Source organism: Eublepharis macularius, chromosome 2 (genome assembly GCF_028583425.1).
Source record: "Eublepharis macularius isolate TG4126 chromosome 2, MPM_Emac_v1.0, whole genome shotgun sequence".
Taxonomy (NCBI): Eukaryota; Metazoa; Chordata; class Lepidosauria; order Squamata; family Eublepharidae; genus Eublepharis; species Eublepharis macularius.
The window spans coordinates 99,219,209-99,241,155 of record NC_072791.1 but is presented as its reverse complement, the minus strand read 5'-3'; the positions used below and the strand labels follow the sequence as shown (position 1 = coordinate 99,241,155).

Genomic DNA, 21,947 nt, shown 5'->3' with positions numbered 1-21,947 from the left:
TAAATCTCTCCAGACCTAAGGCCCACCAGTAATGCTCAGGTAACAGCATAGCACCCACTGCTGCAACCACAAGACAGGAAATCAGTCCATGGGTACATGGAGAGACCAATGTGGGAGTCAGCAGATGAGAATTATGCATGCCTAAGATTCAGCTATACATTAAATTGGGAACTTTGATTTTTTTAAAAGTTGAATGTACTATGTCCTGAATCATTCCAAATGCTAAAATAGCCCATATCAGCAATACTACTAGTATTAAAGAAAAATAATTCTTTTTTACCTCTGACTGACACTTTTCTTCAGGCTAGAAAGAGGAATAAAAAGGTATATTGAAATCAAAGCTAAAATTAGGGTTCATCTTATTAATTCATTCATTTTTTACCTTTGTGACTTTTTATTGATGGGAAACAACATGCTCCTTTGTATCACTAGACTATGTACACATAAGAAATGCGACTTGACTGTTATCAGGAGTGAGCAGGAGCATGAACATCACCCCCATTCTGCAATCACTCCATTGGCTACCTATCAGTTACCACGCTCAGTTCAACATATTGGTTATCACATACAAAGCTCTTCATGGCCTTGGTCTAGCATACCTATGGGACCACCTCCCTCCCTATGTTCCTCCACAGTAGCTTCGCTTATCTGAACAGAGTCTCTTGCAGCTGCCAGCCTGCACAGGAGTGAAATCAACAGTAGCCCATACAAGGGCTTTCTCTGTGGTGGCCCCTACCCTGTGGAACAGCCTGCCTCATGAGGTCAGGACAGCCCCCACTCTTCTGGCTTTCTGCAAACAATGCAAACCCGAATTATTCAAAAAGGCTTTTTTACTCAGATAGGAGGGCTGTATTGTACAGAGGGGGTCTCAGATGCTTCACTAATGAGTTAGGGACCATAGCTCTCACTACTATGTTGCCTTACATATTATCTGTTGCTTTAAATGTGTACTCCTATTTACTACCTGAGCTTCATGTTGTCTAATGTCAGTCCTAGAACTGATTATATTTTGTTTCAGCATTTTTTCAATTCTGTATTGGATCCTTGTTATTGCTATGTCTTTGTAAACTTGTATTTATTTACCCTATGGCATTATTTGTGGAAATGTCCTTGATACTGATTGTACTAATCTCACACTATGTAATCCACCTTGAATTTCAGTGGGAGGGGAGGACTATAAATAAATAAATATATACATACATACATAAATAAGCAAATAAACAAACATGATAAGAGAACATAATCTAATCAGTATTCAATACTTTGTTTTTTTGTTTTACAGTACTATTTACAAGTATCTTTGATGTGATTTGCATACTTTAACTCAAATAATTTTACTTTTACCCTCTTGATAGCCATCTGTACAAATCTGTTTACTTAAAGAACTCTACCACAATAAATCTCTAACTCAAATGATCTATAGACACTTCAGTGCAGTATGTAAAGCATGTTATTCTTTAAATGTATTATTTATTTGTGTGTGTTTGTTTGTTTGTTTATTTAATGCCCCATCTTTCTCCCTAATGAGGACCCAAAGCAGTTTACATCATTCTTCTCTGTTCCAGAGTCATACTCAACATGGAAGCACCAACAGGAAGTCTTTCTCATAACGTCTGGCCAGAAATTGAACCCAATGTTTCTTATCCTTCCTTGGTGAATTCTTCTTCTTCTTCATGGCATTCATTGCAAGACCAGGTCTGCAGAACATAACTTGCAACCTAACAATATCTATTATGACTTGCCAGGTGATTACCACCGATCCAGGGATGCCAGCTCTGTAGTGGGGGTGGAGGATACCCTGTCCTCACCTTTCACCCCCTGGCCCCGCTCACCTTGCAGGTGGGGGAGAGGAGAAGCAGGCCAGAAGCCAGTTGATCATGAGGCAAAATGGCATGTGCACTCTGGAGACCTTGACAATGTCACTTCTGATTGAAAATCAGAAGCTATGGGGTCTCAGCAGGGCCAAATCAGCCCCAAACATAGAGGAAGAAGAATTGGCGCTGCTCTGCTTGCCTGCTTTGAAGGAGACTGGTAGCTAAGCATATTGGGGTGAGTGCAAAGGTGCCCTTCTGGGAACGAAAAGCATTTCTAATTGTGTAAACGGGGGAAGTAAATTTACACAAGCTACTCCCCCTTGTGCTGCATCCTGTAACATTTCTAAGGCTTCCATGATCCCCAGTAAAAGCTTTTAGGAGGGCAGGTGCTGCAGAGGGCAGGAAGTCAGTAAAAAACTGTTTTATGAGTGGGGCTCTGCTCACAGTTCTTTGGATCCAACCATTCAGTTCAAAAGTTTTATATAAAAGCTAAATGTTATTGTTCAAATGAAATGGGAGAAATTAGATGATGCATTATGCAATCCTAAAGAGTCACACCTTTCTGAGCCCATTAATTTCAATGGATTTAGTAGGGTATTACACTGCTTAGGGCTGCATTGTAAGTCCAGGAGAATCAATGGGACATTAAAGGCACAGCAAAAGTTCTTTTCATTCCAATGCAACTTAAATATACTCAACAGTCTCTGAGTGGTGCCCAGCACATAATAGCAGGATAGATATTCCTATTTTGTAACACTCACCGTTGAATAAATAGAGGACGTGCTTGAAACCAGAGAGAGAGAGGAGCCGTGCACTAAAGAAAACATAAAATAAACAAATTGATCATCTGATCGTTTATTTATATAATACACACATGACAGCATTATTCACTGCGGATGCTGCTAGCAGGTTTAACATATCAGCAGCAGCCTATTAAAATTGCATCACCAGTCATAAACATGTTTACTCAAAACAAATCTTTGCAGAAGTGTCAAGAAGTAAGCTGAAATAAATGAAGGCATTATACGGAACATACCCCCAAATGGTCTCAAACAAAACCGCTTTATCGTTTGGATGTAAACGTTTGCCTGCCCGCTATGTCTCAGACATTACAAAAGTCATGACAGTGCATGAAAAATGAAGCAGAAGATGACTAGAAGCGGACAGAGTAAAGGTTAAACTGACCAGTCCAGTTTCACCATATGGTTGGCCTGAAGCATAAACAGCAAAAGGTAGTTAAAAGTTTTACAAATTTTAAATGTTCAAATAGAAATACAGACAAAACTTATATAATTTTTACGACATGCAGTGTTAAGAGAAGAAACTTTGAATACGTGTTGACAGTTTCTCTAGGAGGGAAAAGTGGAAAGTTTTACAAAAGCACTTTTGAATCTAGCAGTTTCAACTAGTTTAGCACAAACAAGTCTTTTAAAAACATACTTATTTTTAATACTAAGGATAAACAAATTAAGCAACAATGTTGCAGTATACCAAATGCCAGCAGTTGTATCAAGATAGTCCACCCGAAGCCAAACTACACTTGTAAGCAGACATGAATTCCATCTTGGAATTCTATTCCATTCACATAAGAGGCAGGGGGGAAACTATCACATACCAAGAGGTTTTATCTCAAAGAAAGGGAAATTTAAAGCTTTGTGCCTGAGTTTGAAAAAACTTGCAACAGGTATTAAACATATGGTCTCATTTGAAAAGAATGTTTTCACAAGCAATGCTAAGGAAAGTATTTGAATTCCTCATAGTCACACAATCCAGAATATCCATGACTGAGTAGCAGGAGAATAATTTCTGCAAAAGGAAGGCAGAGAATAGTGGAGGAGACTCAGTTGACAAACCAGGTTTTAGGAAAGGGGTATCAATGGGGAAACCCAATTTCCCTTCCCACCTGACCTCTTTTTCTTTCTTGCTGTTCAGGGACAACTCATGATGGTGCCAAGCCTCTCTTCCCTAGAAAGCTTCTTTGGTCAAAAGTAGTTCTACATACAGAACAGAGTTCTGAATCATGGTCCATATATTTCTAATATTACATGGTGTGTACTTAATAATACCATGTCATCAAGTTCCCTTTTCCAAGAGAAACTCCATTCCAGTATATGCTTCTTTAAAACACATTCCTGTAACCTTTGAAACTAGCTTATCTTAGGCATTTCCAACTAATTTAAAGTGACCTTTATAAGAAAATAAATTCCTTGCCATTATTATAACCCCAACACAGCAAAATGATCCTGCCTTAAGCACCTTAACTTTACATTCATAAAATACCAGGCATATCTTGGCAACCTCTTAGTAGACCAAAATGCTTACATTTCAAAAAATCTGAATAGAGATCGAGCAGTTATTCTCACCTCAAAAGAGTATATTGAGTTACATCATTTTAGTTGCAATATTAATTTTGGCATAGAACATACTTAATTCTGTGTGTCTGCAATTTTTTCTTATTAAAAAGTTTATAATCCTCAGTCCATACTATTGTCAAATGAATGAACAGAGTTGTAAATACTATCATGAATGAGACTGCAACTTGTGGAAGGGGGGGGGGAATAAAACGTATCAGTCCCATTAATTATTTCATAGTTTCACATGGGACTTAAGAACTAGCCAAAAGAAATTCTTACACTATGCAATTAAATTTTCTTAATTATTTAGCTTTCTTCAATGCCTTCACAATAACCCTATATTTTGCAAGACCATATACACAGAAGTAGTTAATTATCCTGGAAACCTGGGTAACAAAGACCCTAATTCAGATGAACAAATAATTAATTCAATCAACTGAATTTCATCTTTAAAAAATAGCTTATTTCCGGATCTCACAGCAATGATGTCCAGAAGCTTGAAAGAACCCTGCTTGAAAGAAAAATGACTGAAAATATAAATTAACAAGTGTCATGAGGATCCTTTGCCAAGTTACATCACTACAAAAGGCAAGAAGGGAATCTTCCCCATGGTACACAATAAAGCACCATCTTGAATATGAAAAGAGATTATTTCAAATGATGCAAAAAATACAAAAAGTGCAGAAGTGCTACTAGTACAATTAACCTATTTCATAAATATGAAATTTGGTGGGCAATAAATAGATACTGAATAAATAACATGAATTATGATGGCCAAGATACAAAATAACCACACTGAAGTTACAATCTTAGTTGGATAGAATACCATGAAATATGCAAAATAACCGTTTTCACTTTTTTCTTTCTCACCTACTGCAGGATAGGAATATTCTCCAGTTTAATGCATCTTCTTGGATTTGAGGTAAGAAGTAAGTCTTAGGAATTATGGCCTAAACAGATCTTGTCTCTTGTTTTTCAGATCACCCCAGGTCCTGGAGAAGCCGTGAAAAATCACCCTGGCCCCAAGAGGCTGCTAGCGGAAAACCCGTTTCACTGCGCTTCCTCAGGGGTTCCTCTGGCTTATTTTTCACAGCTTCTCCAGGACCTGGGGTGATCTGAAAAACAAGAGACAAGAGATGTTTAGGCCATAATACCTAAAGACTTACTTCTTACCTCAAATCCAAGAAGACGCTTTAAATTGGAGAATATTCTTATCCTGCAGGAGAGAAAGAAAAAAGTGAAAACAGTTATTTTGTACACTTCATGGTATCCTAACCAACTGAGATTGTAACTTGAGTGTGGTTATTTTGTATCTTGGTCATCATAATTCACGTTATTTATTCAGTATCTATTTATTGCCTGCAAAATTTCATATTTATGAAATAGATTTATTGTACTAGTAGCACTTTAGCACTTTTTGTATTTTTACACTGTTTGAAATAATCTGTTTTCATATTTGAGATGGTGCTTTATTGTATTCCATGAGAGAGATTCTCTTCTTGCTGTTTGTATTGTTTCTGCGGTAGCTTCTGATTGGTAAGTTACATCACTGTTCAGAACCAAAGACTCCCAAGCTCTACAATGACGTGACAGTATGAGGAAAAAGCCTGAAATCTGGAAGAGAGAGATCTCATTTTCCAAAATAAAGTTAGGAAGTTGCTACCTAGAACTTCTGGACTAGTTAAGGCACGCAAAAGCAAGGAGTTTAAATGGCTCTAAAGGGACAAACTTTGGGAGCAACAGCATTTAGGTAGAATCAGAGAGGAAATCAGTAAACAACTGAACATGGGAGTCTGAGCACATAATAGCCCGAATAGTGTACATTAAAGAGGGAACTGAGTACATATGTGATTAGGAGCAAAACTAGTTTTCGTGGGAAAAGGCTTGTTTTAACAAAGTATTTTAAGGCACTTGGTGATATTTATTAGAGTTTTGCATTGTCAAAAATAACGTCATCTGACCATATTCCCTTTTAACAATTCCTTGAATTTAAAACCTTCTAAAATTAGCTTCAGATTTTGATTCCACCTCTTTATTGTTTAATACGAACAAAACCTATGTTCAGTTAACACTAAGTAAGAGATGAGAGTTAATTTAGTTTTTAATTGTGTTTAGTACAGATTTCTGCACCAGCTATTTTAAAGCAATCCAACTGTTGATACCCTACCCCCATCCACCCCTGATGACAAGACCGTATTATGATGAAATAGTTTAGGAAGGCACTTTTATAAAAGGAACAGGATTATAGACTATACCACTGTGTATTACCTGTTTGCCGTATATATTATCCTGCTTTTACCACATTGTTTTCTACTTATGTAATACCATTTTCTGCATTGTTTAACTTGCTACCTTTAACATTTATGTTTTGTTTCAGAATTCTGTAATCTTAGTCCTGTTACATTACTTATTAGATGTTTCATCCTATCTACTGTATTAATTTAACCCTGTGTAATCTGCCTTGAATCTCAATGAGAAAGGCAGACTATAAATAAATATATAAATAAATAAATAAAAGATCTTTAGCTCACTCACCCTCTTCAAAGCCATCCCGGAATGACCCAGAACGGCTCATTGCTCTGCTCTTTTCATCAAGTGACACTGAGCTGTTCCGGAACCGGGTGTCACTGTAAGGATCATAAGGGCCATCTGCATTAGAAAGACTGTGCGTCCGTAGCATGGGTAGATTTGACAAGCTTATCTGGGCTGCTGTGGTGGGGCTTGCTAGAAATTGAGACAGACAGAAAATTCACAAATCTATGCACATACAATGATCAAAAGAAATTCTATTACTATAATAATATATTGGTTTCTAAGGCATCTCTCTGAAAATTCTTTTCTAGTTAGTGCTGGATTAATCACATAGCCATAAAACAAAACTTGACCATAGTGAGCAAATTTTAAAAATCTGCACAATGCAGTCACATTCAGATAGTAGAGAGTCTTTTATAAACCTAGGAGAATCGAGTATACAAATATGAAAACTGTAAATAAAATTTGGTGTGTGTTATCTAACTTCTATCTGACATCTTGGGTTTTCTAGTGACATAAGCAGGGTTTTTTTATGGGAAAAGAGATGGTGGAACTCTCAAGAGGAAAATGAGGGAGAAACACACGGGCCCTCTTACAAAACAGCCCCCTTATAAATCTCTCTATCTGGAGATCAGGGGGCGGGGCCACCAGTCATGAGAGGTGCCAGAATTCCATTCCACTGTGTTCCCGCTGAAAAAAAGCACTGGATGTAAGACCCCAGTTTTCGAAAAACTGGCCAGAAGCTAAGAAAAACCAAGTCTGATGGCTTATCGGACAGATTGGTATGGGAGAGAAAATGGGGGAAATCTTTATGTGATAATTAATTATTAAAAAGAAAGTTCAACAGTGAATTGTTTATTGGTTTATAATGGTCCATATAGTGTAAGTGTATGTATAGAAAGTAATGTGAATGCTGTACTCTTAATATGTTCAATATATATCTTCACTTTGACCTTCATTGCTTTTCCATTTATTTGATTTATTTTTGCCTTCCTACACGTGTGGTTTTCCATCTTCTAACAGGCTGACCTCTATTATAGACAGCATCCAGATTAGAGCATATTTGCGTTATTTTATCAGCAAAAAACTTTGTGAAGGTATCTGTGTGCCCCTGAAAGGTAAAACAGCCACTCAACTGTTGCATCACTGAGCCTGTGGGAGTACTGCTCCACCAATCACCTTTGAAAGAAGAGACAGAATGTTGGAAGGAAACAGCAGCAGTCAATTCAGGTCTGCCTCAGTGAGAGCAGGCAGTTTTATATATAGCTCTGCCTGCTAGTGTGACAGAGTGGTTTAATTCTACCTCTGGGAGAAGACAGAGTTGTGAGGTGATAAGCAGCCCCCATACCCTTAATCTGACTCTTGGGAAAGGGCAGGTGGAGTGAGTGGAATCCTGTGTGTGCGAGAGAAGATCAAACCTGGTGGCTAGTCAGTGGAAACCTGTTTGTGCTTTAAAGCCTTAAAGGGAATTAAAATCACAACCTGACACCATACTTAGCTTAAATGTATGTGCCTCTGCCTGGTTGTTTCTTTAAATGCTGGGACCTGGGTTGCTGATCTGTTCTTTAATAACAGTGTGTATATAAATACATTTTCTTTGTTGTTTTTATAAACCTCCTGCTTCAGTGATCTCTGAGTTTTTCCTATTTACCACAAAACTCACCTCTCAACAGAGAACACGAAGGCCTTACATTTGCTACCATAAAAACATCTAGCAACTATGGGGAAGGTTTACATTTCAAAACAAATCTAGTTTTCCAAAATTATAGGAAGTGATGTGGGTTCCCTCAGCTGGAAGAAAGGCCAGTCACATACCTTTTTGTGAAGGGATCACAGTTAACTGTCTGTTCTTGAGACAATAAAGGCTCAAATTTAAGAGTCAACAGATGTTGATACCTTAAACATTGGGATGGTTGTGAGAGAAATAAACGTTTTTGTACTTCTATCATTGCCACTTCATAGGTCTTCGAATGAGCTCTACAGCTCACACTATATGAATTTTCTGCCAGTTTCTTTCTAAACATCTTCCAGCCCTCTTTATGTTATCAAGACCACAGTAAACCATGGGGCTGGCTCCCATCCCAAGAGCAACAGAGATCAACGAGGAACAATCCTCTCAATAGCTCGAATCCATGAGCAACTATAGGCGGACCATTTTAACTGGGCCTCCCTTTTTGTGGGGGGGTCAGTCATATTCCAGCAGTTGTATGACATGAATCCTCAATCAGCAGATAACACATGGATACAGAGGAGGGATATTATCACAACAACCCTGTGAGGTAGATTAGATTAAACTACAAAAGACTGATGCCAGGATCATCCAGTGAGCTTCATGGGATCGAGTGGGAATTCAAATCTGTATCCCCCATCCTATCCCAGCACTAACTGCTACACCACAGTGGCTCCACTAAGGACAGGTGATGGTTACTTTCCTTATCAAAAGCCATATTTCTATGCAGAAACATTTTCACTATTTTGGGGAAATTATAAAGGTGCATGGGATGGTAATTGTTCGGTGCTGTAAGGGGAAGTGGTGATAACCTTTATACAACCTGCAATTCTTTCACATCCTTAGTAGTAAAGGCAAGGGATTTGCCCAGGCAGTACAAATATGTCTTGCAGGTTAAGTACACTGAACTGGATGAGGCCTCAGGATGTGTCAGGCCATAAATTTAAAGGAACTCTCACAAAAATCCTCAGGACATTGCTTGAACACTCCCATGCTGTTATGCACATAACTAAATGACCATACTGCTAATTATTCTTCCCTCCTACAATCCTCTTTCAGATCACCAAGCTAGCCCTGCTTGGTCTTTCTTATCCTTCCTTTTGATACTTTCCCTATCACATCCGTTTGCAGAACTTCCTGATTAGTCCCCTTGTTTTCATACCTGTCTAAGGATTTGCTGGTTTACCTAACTCTTCTCACTACATGGTCAGGCGTAGCCTTCTTCACTAATAGCCACTTAATTCATCAAAAAACCTTGGAGAATTGTCAAAATCCTATTTTGCAAAATGAAAATTAAAAGGAATCACACTGACACGGAAGAGATGGACTGATTTTGGAAAACAGTGCCTTTGTTCACTATGGTATTAGAAGATATTCATATGAGCAGCATAAGTGGTATGGTACTTTTTGGAAGAAGGAAAAAAAAACACTATACTGTTTATTTTAATACGTGCATCACAGACTTCTGATTATAATACACAAATAATTAACTCACCAAGTTGGGAGAAGTTAAATCTAGACCCAGAAGGTGATGTTACACTGGACCCAGAAGAAAACGGAGAATTGACAACAGTATCCTGAAGACCTCCTGCAGAATGTGAACGCAGCCATTCTTTGGCCTCTTCTTGATTACGAAGTTGTGATGATGGAGTATACCTGCCCAAAGAAAGCTAACTCTAGTTTTTGCTTAGGACTATTTTATCTGCATAAAATCCAAAGGTATCAGGACAGAAAACAACAGCATACCTGAAATAAGTCTCCCACCTACCAGGGGATACCTTTTGTCTGTTCCTTTGGACTTGTACCAGAAAAGGGAAGAGGGACCAGATCTCATACACATCTATGAACTTTGTTTATTGTGGATACGTAACAGGAATGCTTCAGGAGAGCATATTCTTTTCCAGATTTCATTTGTTATTTCCTTGCCTCATGTGACTACATTAATGTGTTACCTGTAGATTTCTGTGAAATGGTACCTCTCAGCACCATTACCTGACTGATAAGAAATGCTGTTTGTAAGGCAGGTCTGAGGGATCCTTGATAAAAAGTCCTACTGATGCAGATAGGGAATATAGTGGATTCAGGTGCAAGTTTTAAGATACCTGGAGATGAATAAAGTTAGAACAGGCTTACAAATAGCTAAGGGGTAGCTGTATTAGCGGGTCAAAACAAAATAAGATAGAAGTTTTGAAGGTATCACAAGACTAACATTTATTTCAACATAAGCTTGAAATAAATGTTATTAGTCTTTAAGGGGCCATTGGACTTTTGTTTTATAATAAATTGCTACTCAGATACTGCCCTTGGCATACCCTCTCTTGGTAACCAGGCAAGGAAGTTTTGGTCACTAACTTTTTTCTTTTTCATGGTAGCTTTACATTGGTATGTGCAGGCAGACAGTTGGGATAATTTTGTGGGCCTATTTGCAAAGCTGTATTAAACTGCATTTGCACAAATGAATCAAAAAGTAAAGGAAAAAGCAAATGTATATACACATACAAATCTATGGATTTCTAGATCATAATAATTACTATCGTTTGTTAATCACATTGTTTAGGCCATTAAACATAAAGAGTCTCCAAAGGAAATACCACATTCCTCTTCAAAGAGTCAGCCCTGAATTTCCACTATTTGTTTTTTATGTTGAAGATAAAAGTTATCCATCTTTGGAACCCTAAACCAGCACACAATTGTTGATCAATATGCAGAAGAACAAATACTTACTCCTTTGACATTCAAATGTTTCAAATTTAAGAGATGGCATTTCTCATTATCTGGAGACTTTAACAGACACAGAAAACATTTCAGACCTCCCAGCTAACCCCATTCTTTCCACTCCCGATTTTACAAAATGCTTTGAGCTCCCAGCTCAGTCTGACAATCACAGAAGCTGCAAAGAATGTCCTTATAACACAGAATAAATTGCAGCTATAATTTAAAAACAAGAGTTATCCTTAAAGCTGCACAATTCAGTTTTTAAGTTAGCTTTCTGTAGAATTGTTTGAGCACTTTGCATATGTGCAAAGGGAGGAATGATTGTCAGAAGAAGGAAACCCTCTCTTTTGAGTGTAATTTCTCTTGATGTCAGATTATATTGCAAGTTTTAGAAGCAGACATTTATGGAGCTCCTGCTTTGTTGACTGTTTTCTTTTAAGCACAGTTACACTCCCCATTAGTCTACAGAAAAGTATGGACTTCTACCACCTATATTCTTCTTGATCTGCAGTATGGAAGTTTCACTGTGAATACAACAACATTCAGTTTATTACTTTGCTCATGAAAGCTGTCAATTATTGCTTGCAAGTCAAGCCCAGTGATGGTTCATGAGATGCTTTTTTTAAAGAGTCAGGGCAGCAACAGCCACAGCTCCTGCTCAAGGTGAGATGTTACCATATGAAGAGAAGCACATGGGGGAATGGAGGAGAGAAATGACCTGCTTTAAAGAGGCTGATGGGGAAGGGAAGAGAGGGAGGAGACTTTGCTGCCACTCACTGCAAAAGCTAAAACCACCAGTACCAGCACTGAGGGCCACAAAAGACACACAAAGCAAAGCTCCAGAAAACCACATGGAAAACTGCTTATGCTATGTGGAAGCACCAATACCTGAGTCCTTTCTTAGGCAAAGTGTTCCTATCAAGATGAGGGTCGCTGTAGAAAAGTTAAAAGAAAAGAACTTCAGAGTAGAACAAAAGGGGAGGATTAGAGGTCAGATAGAGAGAATAATTGGCTATTTAAACAGCTGCATCATGGCACTAGAAAAGATAGCAAAGGCTGCTGTCAAGCCAACATGCAAAAGCTTCACAAAAGTGTGGACTGCGTTATACAGAACATGCACAAAGGGCCATGCTAAATGAAGCAAGCCTAGCCCTTGAGGCTTTGGATGCTCAAACCGCTCAGCTAGTCGGTAGTGCTCTTCTGGTGGCAGTAAAGTAACTGAAGACTGAGATCAAAGTGATCCTGCTATTTCCTTTCCAGAAAACAGCTCTCTTGCTCAAATGTACATGCTTCAACTGAATGCTTTTTAAACATACATATATCTACATGAGTTTGTGGCACTATTTATAATAACAATACTACCAAGATGCCTTCAAAATTCTTCATTTGGTAAGCCACTGTCCTTCAGCTCCAACGTAAGTGCTGGGAGCTCTTCCATTTTCAAAAGGCAGAATTTGTTTAAACCAGGGCTTTTTTTCTGGGAAAAGAGGTTGTGGAACTCAGTGGGTTGCCCTCGAAGAAAATGGTCACATGGCTGGTGGCCCCGCCCCCTGATCTCCAGACAGAGGGGAGGTTAGATTGCCCTCCGTGGCATGGCACGGAGGGCATTCTAAGCTCCCCTCTGTCTGGAGATCAGGGGCGGGGCCACCAGCCATGTGACCATTTTCAAGAGGTTCCAGAACTCCATTCCACTGTGTTCCAGCTGAAAAAAAGCCCTGGTGAAAACAATTGTCAAGCATCAATGTCAGCCTAGCCACTAAGTTGCAACTGCCTAGGGCACCAGAGGTGAGGGGGCACTTTTCAGCTCAGCCCTGCTGGTGGCCCCATACAGCCTGCTGTTTACCTTCCTCCGTATGGGCACCTGCTTCTCTACCCTGGAAGAGGTGAGGAAGATGGGCAGCTGCTCCACCACAGGGGGGAGGAGAACAGGCATGGGCAGCAGCTTCTTGTCATGCCTGGGATGGAGAGCGAGCTGTTGCTTAGGGCGCCAAAAGTGCTTGGGCCAGCTCTGCTAAGCATTTTGAAAGGCTAAAGGGCTTACATGTTAACTGGCTAATGAACAGACACACAGGCCATTTATGGCGAACATTCCCATTTTTAGGGAAACAAGGGCACCATTTAGGGAGAAAATATGGGCACTCCTATATTTTTCTGATTCTATACACAGAATGACTATTGGTCTGGATGTGTGCTAGGTATGCCTGCCTAAGGCGCCGATTACTTTCTCAAAAAAAGGTGCATAGCTGTGTATGAAACAAAGAATTACTGATGATATCACTACATATTATAGGGCATTAAAAGCTAATAATGCTCTTAAAATCCATGTTCTTTTAAATTTAATCTTTAAAATATCCAAAAGTGAACATTTAAATCTGTTGAGATGCCCCAGATATCTTTTTACCCTCCCCCCACCACTGAAATATGAAATAGCACCCCTGTAGGGGAAGTAGGGAATTATATTGATTTATAGACAGGGTTAATGTACGGCGACGCTGTCCAACTTCAGTAATAATAATAACTGCTAGATGTCAGGTAAGCCTATCACGAATGACAGCGACAGCATTTCTGATGCATTTGGCTATGTGCTTCCTCCCATCTAACATCTTGCATTCATGTTCACAAGAACACACACACACACACACACACAGCCTGCAAGACACAAACAAGCCAAACTGGAGTGAGCAATTTAAATTATAACAAGAAATGTATTTCTTCAGCCACAATGGTGATATAACCTGAAACATTGCGGGGGGGGGGGGAGCAGCATGCCATCAGAATGCTGAAATGCTAGTGAGAGTTTAAAATTACCAGTAAAACTGGAGAACTTTGAAATTGTTTTATTCCTTTTTTAAAATTTCTCAGAGCTTCTATATGCCATTCTCCATAGTAAACTAGGATATAACCCAGTTAAGGACTCTCACTGGCAAGTCTCTGAGTGATAGTTTACACTCAAGTAAAACACACACACACTCTTCACTTAGCACAATCTTGCACAATACACTCTGACATCAGTGAACTGTCGACCCTTGTACAGTCTAGTGTCTTGAGACAGCATTACCTGTCCTGCCTCCTGGGTAAAGTATTTCTGCAGAATTTGGGACTAGCCGCAGGGGAAGAGAGAGGGCTAGAAGAGTAAAGATCAACAAGATAGAAAAACAAGACAACAACAAGAAGAGAGGAATATTAGCACAAAAAGAAGAGAGAGAGGGAAGCGGGCTGTTAAATAAGTATCAAGAGTTTTCAACGGCTGTTTTATATTATGAAGTTACAACAAATTAGAAGGTTCCAGCAGTGCGTAACTTTATACAGTAGGGCCAGGCAAGCTTCAAAAGGTCTGAAAAGAGGTTACACGCCTGTGGTTTGCTCTCAAGAAGTTTCAGTCAGTTCCAACATTTGTTGTTGTTGTTTCATATCCAAACAGAGAGTGACTGCAAGAACTGAGTGGGATGACACCACTTTTCATGAGAATTTATACATTTACATGGGTTCTGAACAACAGGGTAGGTTATCACTGCATAGGAGATCCATGACCACAGACCTGATCTGATGTCCCCAGGCATGTCCAACAGCCTGCACAACTCATACAAGGCTGCCATTCCAATAACAACCACATGAATGACAGATAATAAGTCTGAGATTTGTTTTATCTGTAGAAGGATCAATTAAAATAAACCTGAGTAAGATCTAAGTAACTGTATCTAACTACTTCAGGAATTGTTGTGGAGGGCACAAAACCACCACAAAACAACCAGTATGGTGGAATTGCGTACATCAAAATATCACCCTAACTGCCACGAACCCAGTGTGGGCAAGAACCAATCCTTCCAACATTCTGCAGATGGCCTGTTACATACTAAATATAGAGCCAAGCTACAAGTGACGCCTGACACAGGTTGGACACTTGTCAGCTTCCCTCAAGTTTTGATGGGAAATGTAGGCAGCTTGGCAGAATGTTGGACAAGTGACAGTTGAAAAGTCCATTGGACAGCAGTCAGAGAGCCAAGCTGCAAGACCAGGATGCCTACATTTCCCATCAAAACTTGAGGGAAGCTGACAAGTGTCCAACCTGTGTCAGGCATCACTTGTAGCTTGGCTCATAGTAATATGGCAGGCCACAAATATAATAGTATTAAAACAAAATATCAATCAATACTTCAAGAAAAATATTAAGCTGAAGAACACGATTTTACAACCGTGTTTCCAAGACGTTTTGTCTATGTATGACACCTGGTTGTCCTTACCTAACCAACACTCACTCACTCACCAGCTCAAACTGACAAGTAAAAACAATTAATGTAGTTCACTTTTCTTACAAAAATGCTGCATAAAAATGAAGAGTTACTAAATTAAAAAGGCCTGTTAACTGAATATAGCAGATGAGGGGAAAACAAATGGCAATGATTAGGATTTCAAAGTTTTCTAAATGATCGTGAAAACAGTAAGACAGGATTATTATCTTCACATTTCAAAGGAGGGCTGAGGCTGAGAAGGTGTAAGTTACCTAAGATAGAAGGGGGGAAATGGATTTCAACACCAATCTTGAAAACAACAACAAAAATCTCAAAAGAGATTTTTTAAAAGTTATTCAGTGAAGCTGGAAAAATTATTCCAGTTATTTTGCCTGATGAGTTTCAAATTTTACATATGCTTCACAAGAGACAAATAATTTTTTTGTCTCCTAAATAAGGATAATCTCTCAAAAGGAAATGAAACTCCTTGTTTAGGTGACAATAAGTGAACAACTATTTGCCTGTCAAAATCTCCAGCCACCTACTTTTCCAACACCTTGGAGATTTGCCTTTTTGTTTACTGTACTAAGATCACCTAGCTACTGATATGAAATTTAAACCACATTGTTCCCAACTCACAGTTCACACCCTCAGCCTTGATCTCCACCTAATTACAAACTATGCTGTTTCATTAACCAAGTACTAAAAAGTTAATGTGTACTGTTGTAATCCTTGTGGAATCAATCAAGAGGCTGAATGGAATGTCCGCTCCGACTGCTGGACATGTATATGGTGGGCTGCAGTGTTTAGCTCAAATTTAGCTTAAGAAATAAAGCAGGTTTACCATACTACCCACATTCAGACACATCTACATCAAATCCATCATTCTCTGTAGTTCTCAGGGGCATCTGGTGGCTAGGCACAGGAATGAAGCTGCTGTACCATAGTGGTTAATTGACTGGGTTACAAATCAGAATTCTGTTGGTCTGAATCCCACTGGTGGCATGAGCTCAGTAGGAGGCCTTGGGTAAGTCACTCCTCTCAGCCCCAGCTCCCCAGTGTATTGTGGGGATAATAATAACACTGACTTTGTATTGTCGAAGGCTTTCACGGCCGGAGAACGATGGTTGTTGGGGGTTTTCCGGGCTGTATTGCCGTGGTCTTGGCATTGTAGTTCCTGACGTTTCGCCAGCAGCTGTGGCTGGCATCTTCAGAGGTGTAGCACCACACTGAGAGATCTCTGTCTTTTGGTGCTACACCTCTGAAGATGCCAGCCACAGCTGCTGGCGAAACGTCAGGAACTACAATGCCAAGACCACGGCAATACAGCCCGGAAAACCCCCAACAACCAACACTGACTTTGTATATAAGTGCAGTTGTTGTTATTCATGTCTGTTAGATTGCAATCCTAAATAACACTTGAACACAGCGGGTTTAGGATTGAGCTACTGATTACAGAAACCATCTATCAGTACAAAGATACACACACATACATATTTATTACAAATGACTTATGGAATTTTTCCTCACCTTTCTGACAATGTTGTCTTAACACTGTTGGTTCTCACAAAGGGAGTCAATGAGTCATCCTTAGAAGCTGCCACCAAGCCACTAGAAGAGTTATGGCTCAGCCCACCTCCACTGCTGAGAGATATATCAATGGATTCACAACTGGTGTGCAAGCTGCTGACAGACTGGTATCCAATGCCATCCTTGCTAATGGCAGAAGAGCTACTGGCATTAGTGCCCCAGGTTAAGCTGTTGGAAGGAGCTGAATGAGCTGAACTGGGACTAGATGCTAATGGAGACTGGTTCATGTCTGCATTTTTACTGTAAAGGGGACTACTACCGCCACTGCTCAGAATACCACTGCCCGAAGGAGAATCTGGGTTCCCCTGCTGATTCATGGTTGCATGTGGGTTGGAGATGACCACAGAATTTTTCATGCTTTCTGCTGTTGTGATGGGAGCTTGTTTACTTGGCTTTCCACCAAAAAGTCTGAGGGGGAAAAAAATCACATGGTTAAAACTGAGAAGCTGAATGCAGCACAACATTTCAAACTTTTATAGTATCTTTGTCTCTAACACATTACTGAAAAAGGGCATTTAAGTTTTATCTAGATAGATAGAGATTATATCCTCCTGATTTGTGCATAACCCACATACAAGAACTGACAAATGGGTGTCTATGTGATGACTGAGGAATAACAGACAGATTTGTATAAAAGGTATGTGATGAACTCTACCTTTCTTGCTTTCTGCCTCAATGCCACTCTAACAGTCATTAAAAGTAAGAATAACCCGAAGTCCTACCACTTCCCACCACCGCCTTTTCTTTTTCATTTCACAATACATCATTATTCTCATTTCACAAGGTTGTTTTTTAAAGGAAGTATTGTGTACCCTCATCCATGTTCATGACAGGCAAACCAACACCTCCCTGAATAGCAGGGTGGTGTCAGTACACCTACAGTGCATATTCAGTTTTATATAGGACTAGCAAAAATATTTATCAACGAAAATCTGTAACAGGTATGTTTTAGCAACTGAAATATGCAGCAGTTAACATGGCCAGACAGTGTTCAATACTAAATGTTTAACCACGTGTCTATTCCCATGGTCCTATGTCAATTCAAAACGCAAACCTGATTTTTCAGAATATGTGTTTAAACCAGAAAGAGATACATACCTGCGCAGTGTGGGGGAGGCCACGTCTGGGTACTTCACTCCTTGCTGGTGAGCATTCTGGGATGAGCTGGAAGCCACCTGAGATGCAGGGTTGACTTTAATGGAGTTACAAGAGGCCACGCTTTCATTGTCTGACGAGATTCCTTTTTCCTTATCTGTTTGGTTGACTAAGCCTGTCAAAGAGCTTCCAAGAGCCACTTTTGGCGGTTCTCTCATTTTAGGAACAGGCAAGCCTGCTGATTTGCTGCTGATGTTAGAATCTATGCTGCTGGTGCTAGATCTATTACCAGCTCCACTTCTGCTGCTGGATTTGCTGGGCCTAGGTAAGCTTCGGTACTGAAGATTGGTTCGGGTACTAAGGGCTAAGTAACCATCGTCCTGATTCTGTGAGCCATCAACACTAGTCTTCCGACCAGTGGACCTACCCATAAGTCCAGATGATTTGGGGATTTTGCCCAGAGTAGCAGATCTACTGGTGATAGCTGCACCACTGGCTGTTATTATGGTCATTCCAACAGTTGACCCACTCTGTTTTTTAAATCCAAACATATTTGTATTGGCAGCAGCTGTTCTAGAGTTGTTCGCAGGAGGTTTTTTCGATTCATCACCACTGCTACGTCCTGCATCTGATGGAGAACGTTTAACATGTCCTGATTTGGGAGAAATTCTACCCTTTTCTGACACCTTGGCATCGTCAGTTTTCCCTACAAAAAAGGAAAACAAGTTGCAGTATTTCATGATTTCAAATATTATAGAAACGGTGCAAAAAAACCCAGAAAAATGCTTAACTGCATGAGCCATAAGAGACTGCAAAAGCATTTTGAATCTGCTTAACTAAACTAGCTATATAATCAACAATAGCATACGAAGACATGCTGGGAGAAACTTATACATTTACAGTGCAATCCTATGTAGAGTTACTCTAGTCGAACCCAATTGAAATCCATGGACTTAGACTGGAGTAACTCTGCTTAAGATTTCACTATTTGTCTTGGAACTTGAACAGGTGAACTGACTGCCAGGTAACAAATGAAAAAGCAAGAGAAAGAAGTCTTGGCATTTAAAAGGAAACTGTCTCGGCTTATTAGCAGAGTATAAGTTATGAATGCATAAGCTCCTAGGTTCAGTCTTTGACAATTTGAGTTAGTGAATCTTAGGAAGCAGCTGCTGGGGAAAAACTCTTATCTTCCTAAGACCCTGTAGAGCCACTGTCAGTTAGAGTAGGCAATCTAGAGCAAGATGGGTCAACAGACTGCCTATGTATATGGTAGCTTCATGTGGGTTTGTATATCCCCAATATAGGTTTTCTAACTTCTGTGTATGAATACAAATAGAAAATTGTTTGAAAACATGTATGCTGTTGCACAAAATCTGAAGTAGTGGTTAAGAGCGTGGGACTCTAATCTGGAGAACCGGGTTTGATTCCTCACTCCTCCACTTGAAGCCAGCTGGCTGACCCTGGGTCAGTCACAGCTTCTAGCTCTCTCAGCCCCACCCACCTCACAGGGTGTTTTGTTGTGGGGATAATAATAACATACTTTGTAAACCACTCTGAGTGGGTGTTAAGTCATCCTGAAGGGCGGTATATAAATCAAATGTTATTATTATTATTATTGGTTCAATCACACACTTTCAACTTAACCTACCTCATAGGATTGTTGTGAGCATAACATGGAGGAGAGGAGACTGCTTTGGGTCCCCACAGGGGAGAAAGATGAAAGCTAACAGAAGCAAGTAAAGAAATAAAAAGAAACCTAATTTTCAAAGATCGAAACCAGTAGGAAGAAACAAGAGGAGGACCTGTGAAGATCCACTAAGAGAGGGATTCACATTTTCCCATTCCTTCTCTACTTCTTACTTCTTCTCTTTGCCCCCTCCCTTACCCACCCATCTTTTCTGTTTCCCATCCTCATCTCCAGCTTACCCTTTTAACATTTTCAGCTCCTTTCCCCTCTAGTTTTACCTTCACCTTCTCTCTCTCCCCTCCTCCATGTTACCAACTGAGGCATGGGATCCTCTGCAATGCCTGGCAACCCCCCAAAAGGCCACCAAGATCTCTGTGGTACACTTTCTTTAAAGAAGTAGACATTGCTTCTGTGAATTTTGGATTTTTCTGACCCTATCCTGTAGGGTTTTTTTTAACCTTAACATTTTATATTCACATTTTCTGCAAAACTTGGGCTTCCTCCTAGTTAGTAGAAAAATTCTGTCTGTATGTATCAGGAGTCGGACCCATTATGTGAATTTTTATTCCATACACTATGGCCCTTTCAGTAGTAGATATAATGATGTTTCCTCCATCACGCAGTGAAAAATGGATTAAAAGATAGGAGGCTTCTTTTCCCAACAGTTCAAAATGTTCCTGTAGAAATCCTCCTCTGATCCTATCTGGGGAAGGAATTTATCCATATCATAAATGGAAGGGTTATGGGCTCCTCTATTCCAAAAGAAGCAGCAGGAGAGCAATGGAGAATGAAAGCATATTATCTATCTTTTTCACTGTCCACAACTTTTCCACAGAAAGTGTTCTGCTGTTAGAGAAAATCCTTCCACTCATCCTCCCTCTACTGCAGAAAGTTCAGCTACTAGATGGAAACTCAGTCCTACTACTCGCCTGAATAATGAGGAAAGCTGCTGCTCAAATGGGTAGAACAAAAGTGTGTGTGTGGGAGGGGGGGGGGAAGCCCTGTAATCTGTGCATGATCTTCTGACACAATAGGAAATGATGTTAAGCTATTTATCATAGTGCAGAGGAAATAATTCTTACAACTAATAGGATTTAATTCTTGCAACTAACTTACAATTCTAACTAACAGGAGATGAATCTGTATTTTTTTAACCTGCTTGTTTTATCCAAATGAACTAAAGACTTTTTCAGATTTATATAAGCTACCTAGAAATACAAGAGTTCTACTGTTCAACACATACACTAATTCAAATGATCTCCCAGTCACACAAAGAATATTGAGACCACTTCAGTGCTGGCAGGAACTTTTCAGTTTGGCACAGTACACAAAAGCAGAGATTTATTACAGCGTTCACCATCAAAGACAAACACAGATCAAAATGCAGTTGAAATCCGACAGTTCAGAGGAAATTTTTCCTCTAACTGAAAACTCTTGGCCTGGGTTGCTCGCCTTTCGGCTGTACATTCCTCACCTGTTCCAGGTGTCTTCAAAGTTCCTGAGGTGGATGACGTTTTTGTCCTTGGTGTGGTAATGCCAACTTGAGCCGACATGCCCCGTCTCCAAGAACCTGTCTGTGAAATGACTGTATTCTTCCTCCCAGAAGTGCTTTTATCAGATTCATCAGACACATCAGAGGTATTCCGTCTCCATTTAGATCCAGGCTCCATTTTTACGCCGCTGTCTGAGCCCCCATCTGATTTCTTGATTTCATCACCAGACCACAAGGAATTCCGCTCCACTTGAGAATGCTTTTCAGCATCAGTCTGAGGAGAAATAAAAAATAAAAAACTTCCACTGTAAACTTCCTTCCTTTCCCTAAATTCCAAACACTAGATCCCCTAGGCTGCCTTGAAAATTTCACTGATCCTTTAATGATTACATACATACAATTTAGCCATTTTAGTTCTTTTTCTTTGGCACCCTTTCCAGACAGAAAAAACCCCTCAAACAAATAATGATTAAAATGCACCATATTACCTATATTTAATTTCTAATACTTAACAAAAGTAAAACAGTAACTAGCCAAAGACATACAACGGGATCACAGAAAGACCAAAAATAAAAGGATGCATCTAATGCTGTGTAGTTTTTTTCATCCCTACATTCCACACAATACCTTCTTCTGCAAAGCATAATATCACTTCAGTTGGGTGTTGTGGGCTTTTCCTTTGTTCTGCCTCCCTTCCTATCTCTTTCCTG

The 21,947-nt window shown here is 39.7% G+C and overlaps 1 protein-coding gene across 1 annotated transcript in view; it reads right to left on the bottom strand.

Moving 5' to 3' along the window:
- Window positions 1–21,947, bottom strand: part of NAV2 (neuron navigator 2) — a 377,156-nt gene that overhangs the window by 59,040 nt on the left and 296,169 nt on the right. The window contains exons 14-22 of the mRNA XM_054972286.1: window positions 21,220–21,511; window positions 18,062–18,764; window positions 16,904–17,371; window positions 14,203–14,268; window positions 12,033–12,077; window positions 9,925–10,085; window positions 6,704–6,892; window positions 2,576–2,628; window positions 281–304 (exon numbers count right to left, since the gene is read on the bottom strand). Of these exons, the coding sequence (XP_054828261.1) occupies window positions 281–304; window positions 2,576–2,628; window positions 6,704–6,892; window positions 9,925–10,085; window positions 12,033–12,077; window positions 14,203–14,268; window positions 16,904–17,371; window positions 18,062–18,764; window positions 21,220–21,511 (2,001 nt within the window). The remainder of the gene's footprint in view (window positions 1–280; window positions 305–2,575; window positions 2,629–6,703; window positions 6,893–9,924; window positions 10,086–12,032; window positions 12,078–14,202; window positions 14,269–16,903; window positions 17,372–18,061; window positions 18,765–21,219; window positions 21,512–21,947) is intronic.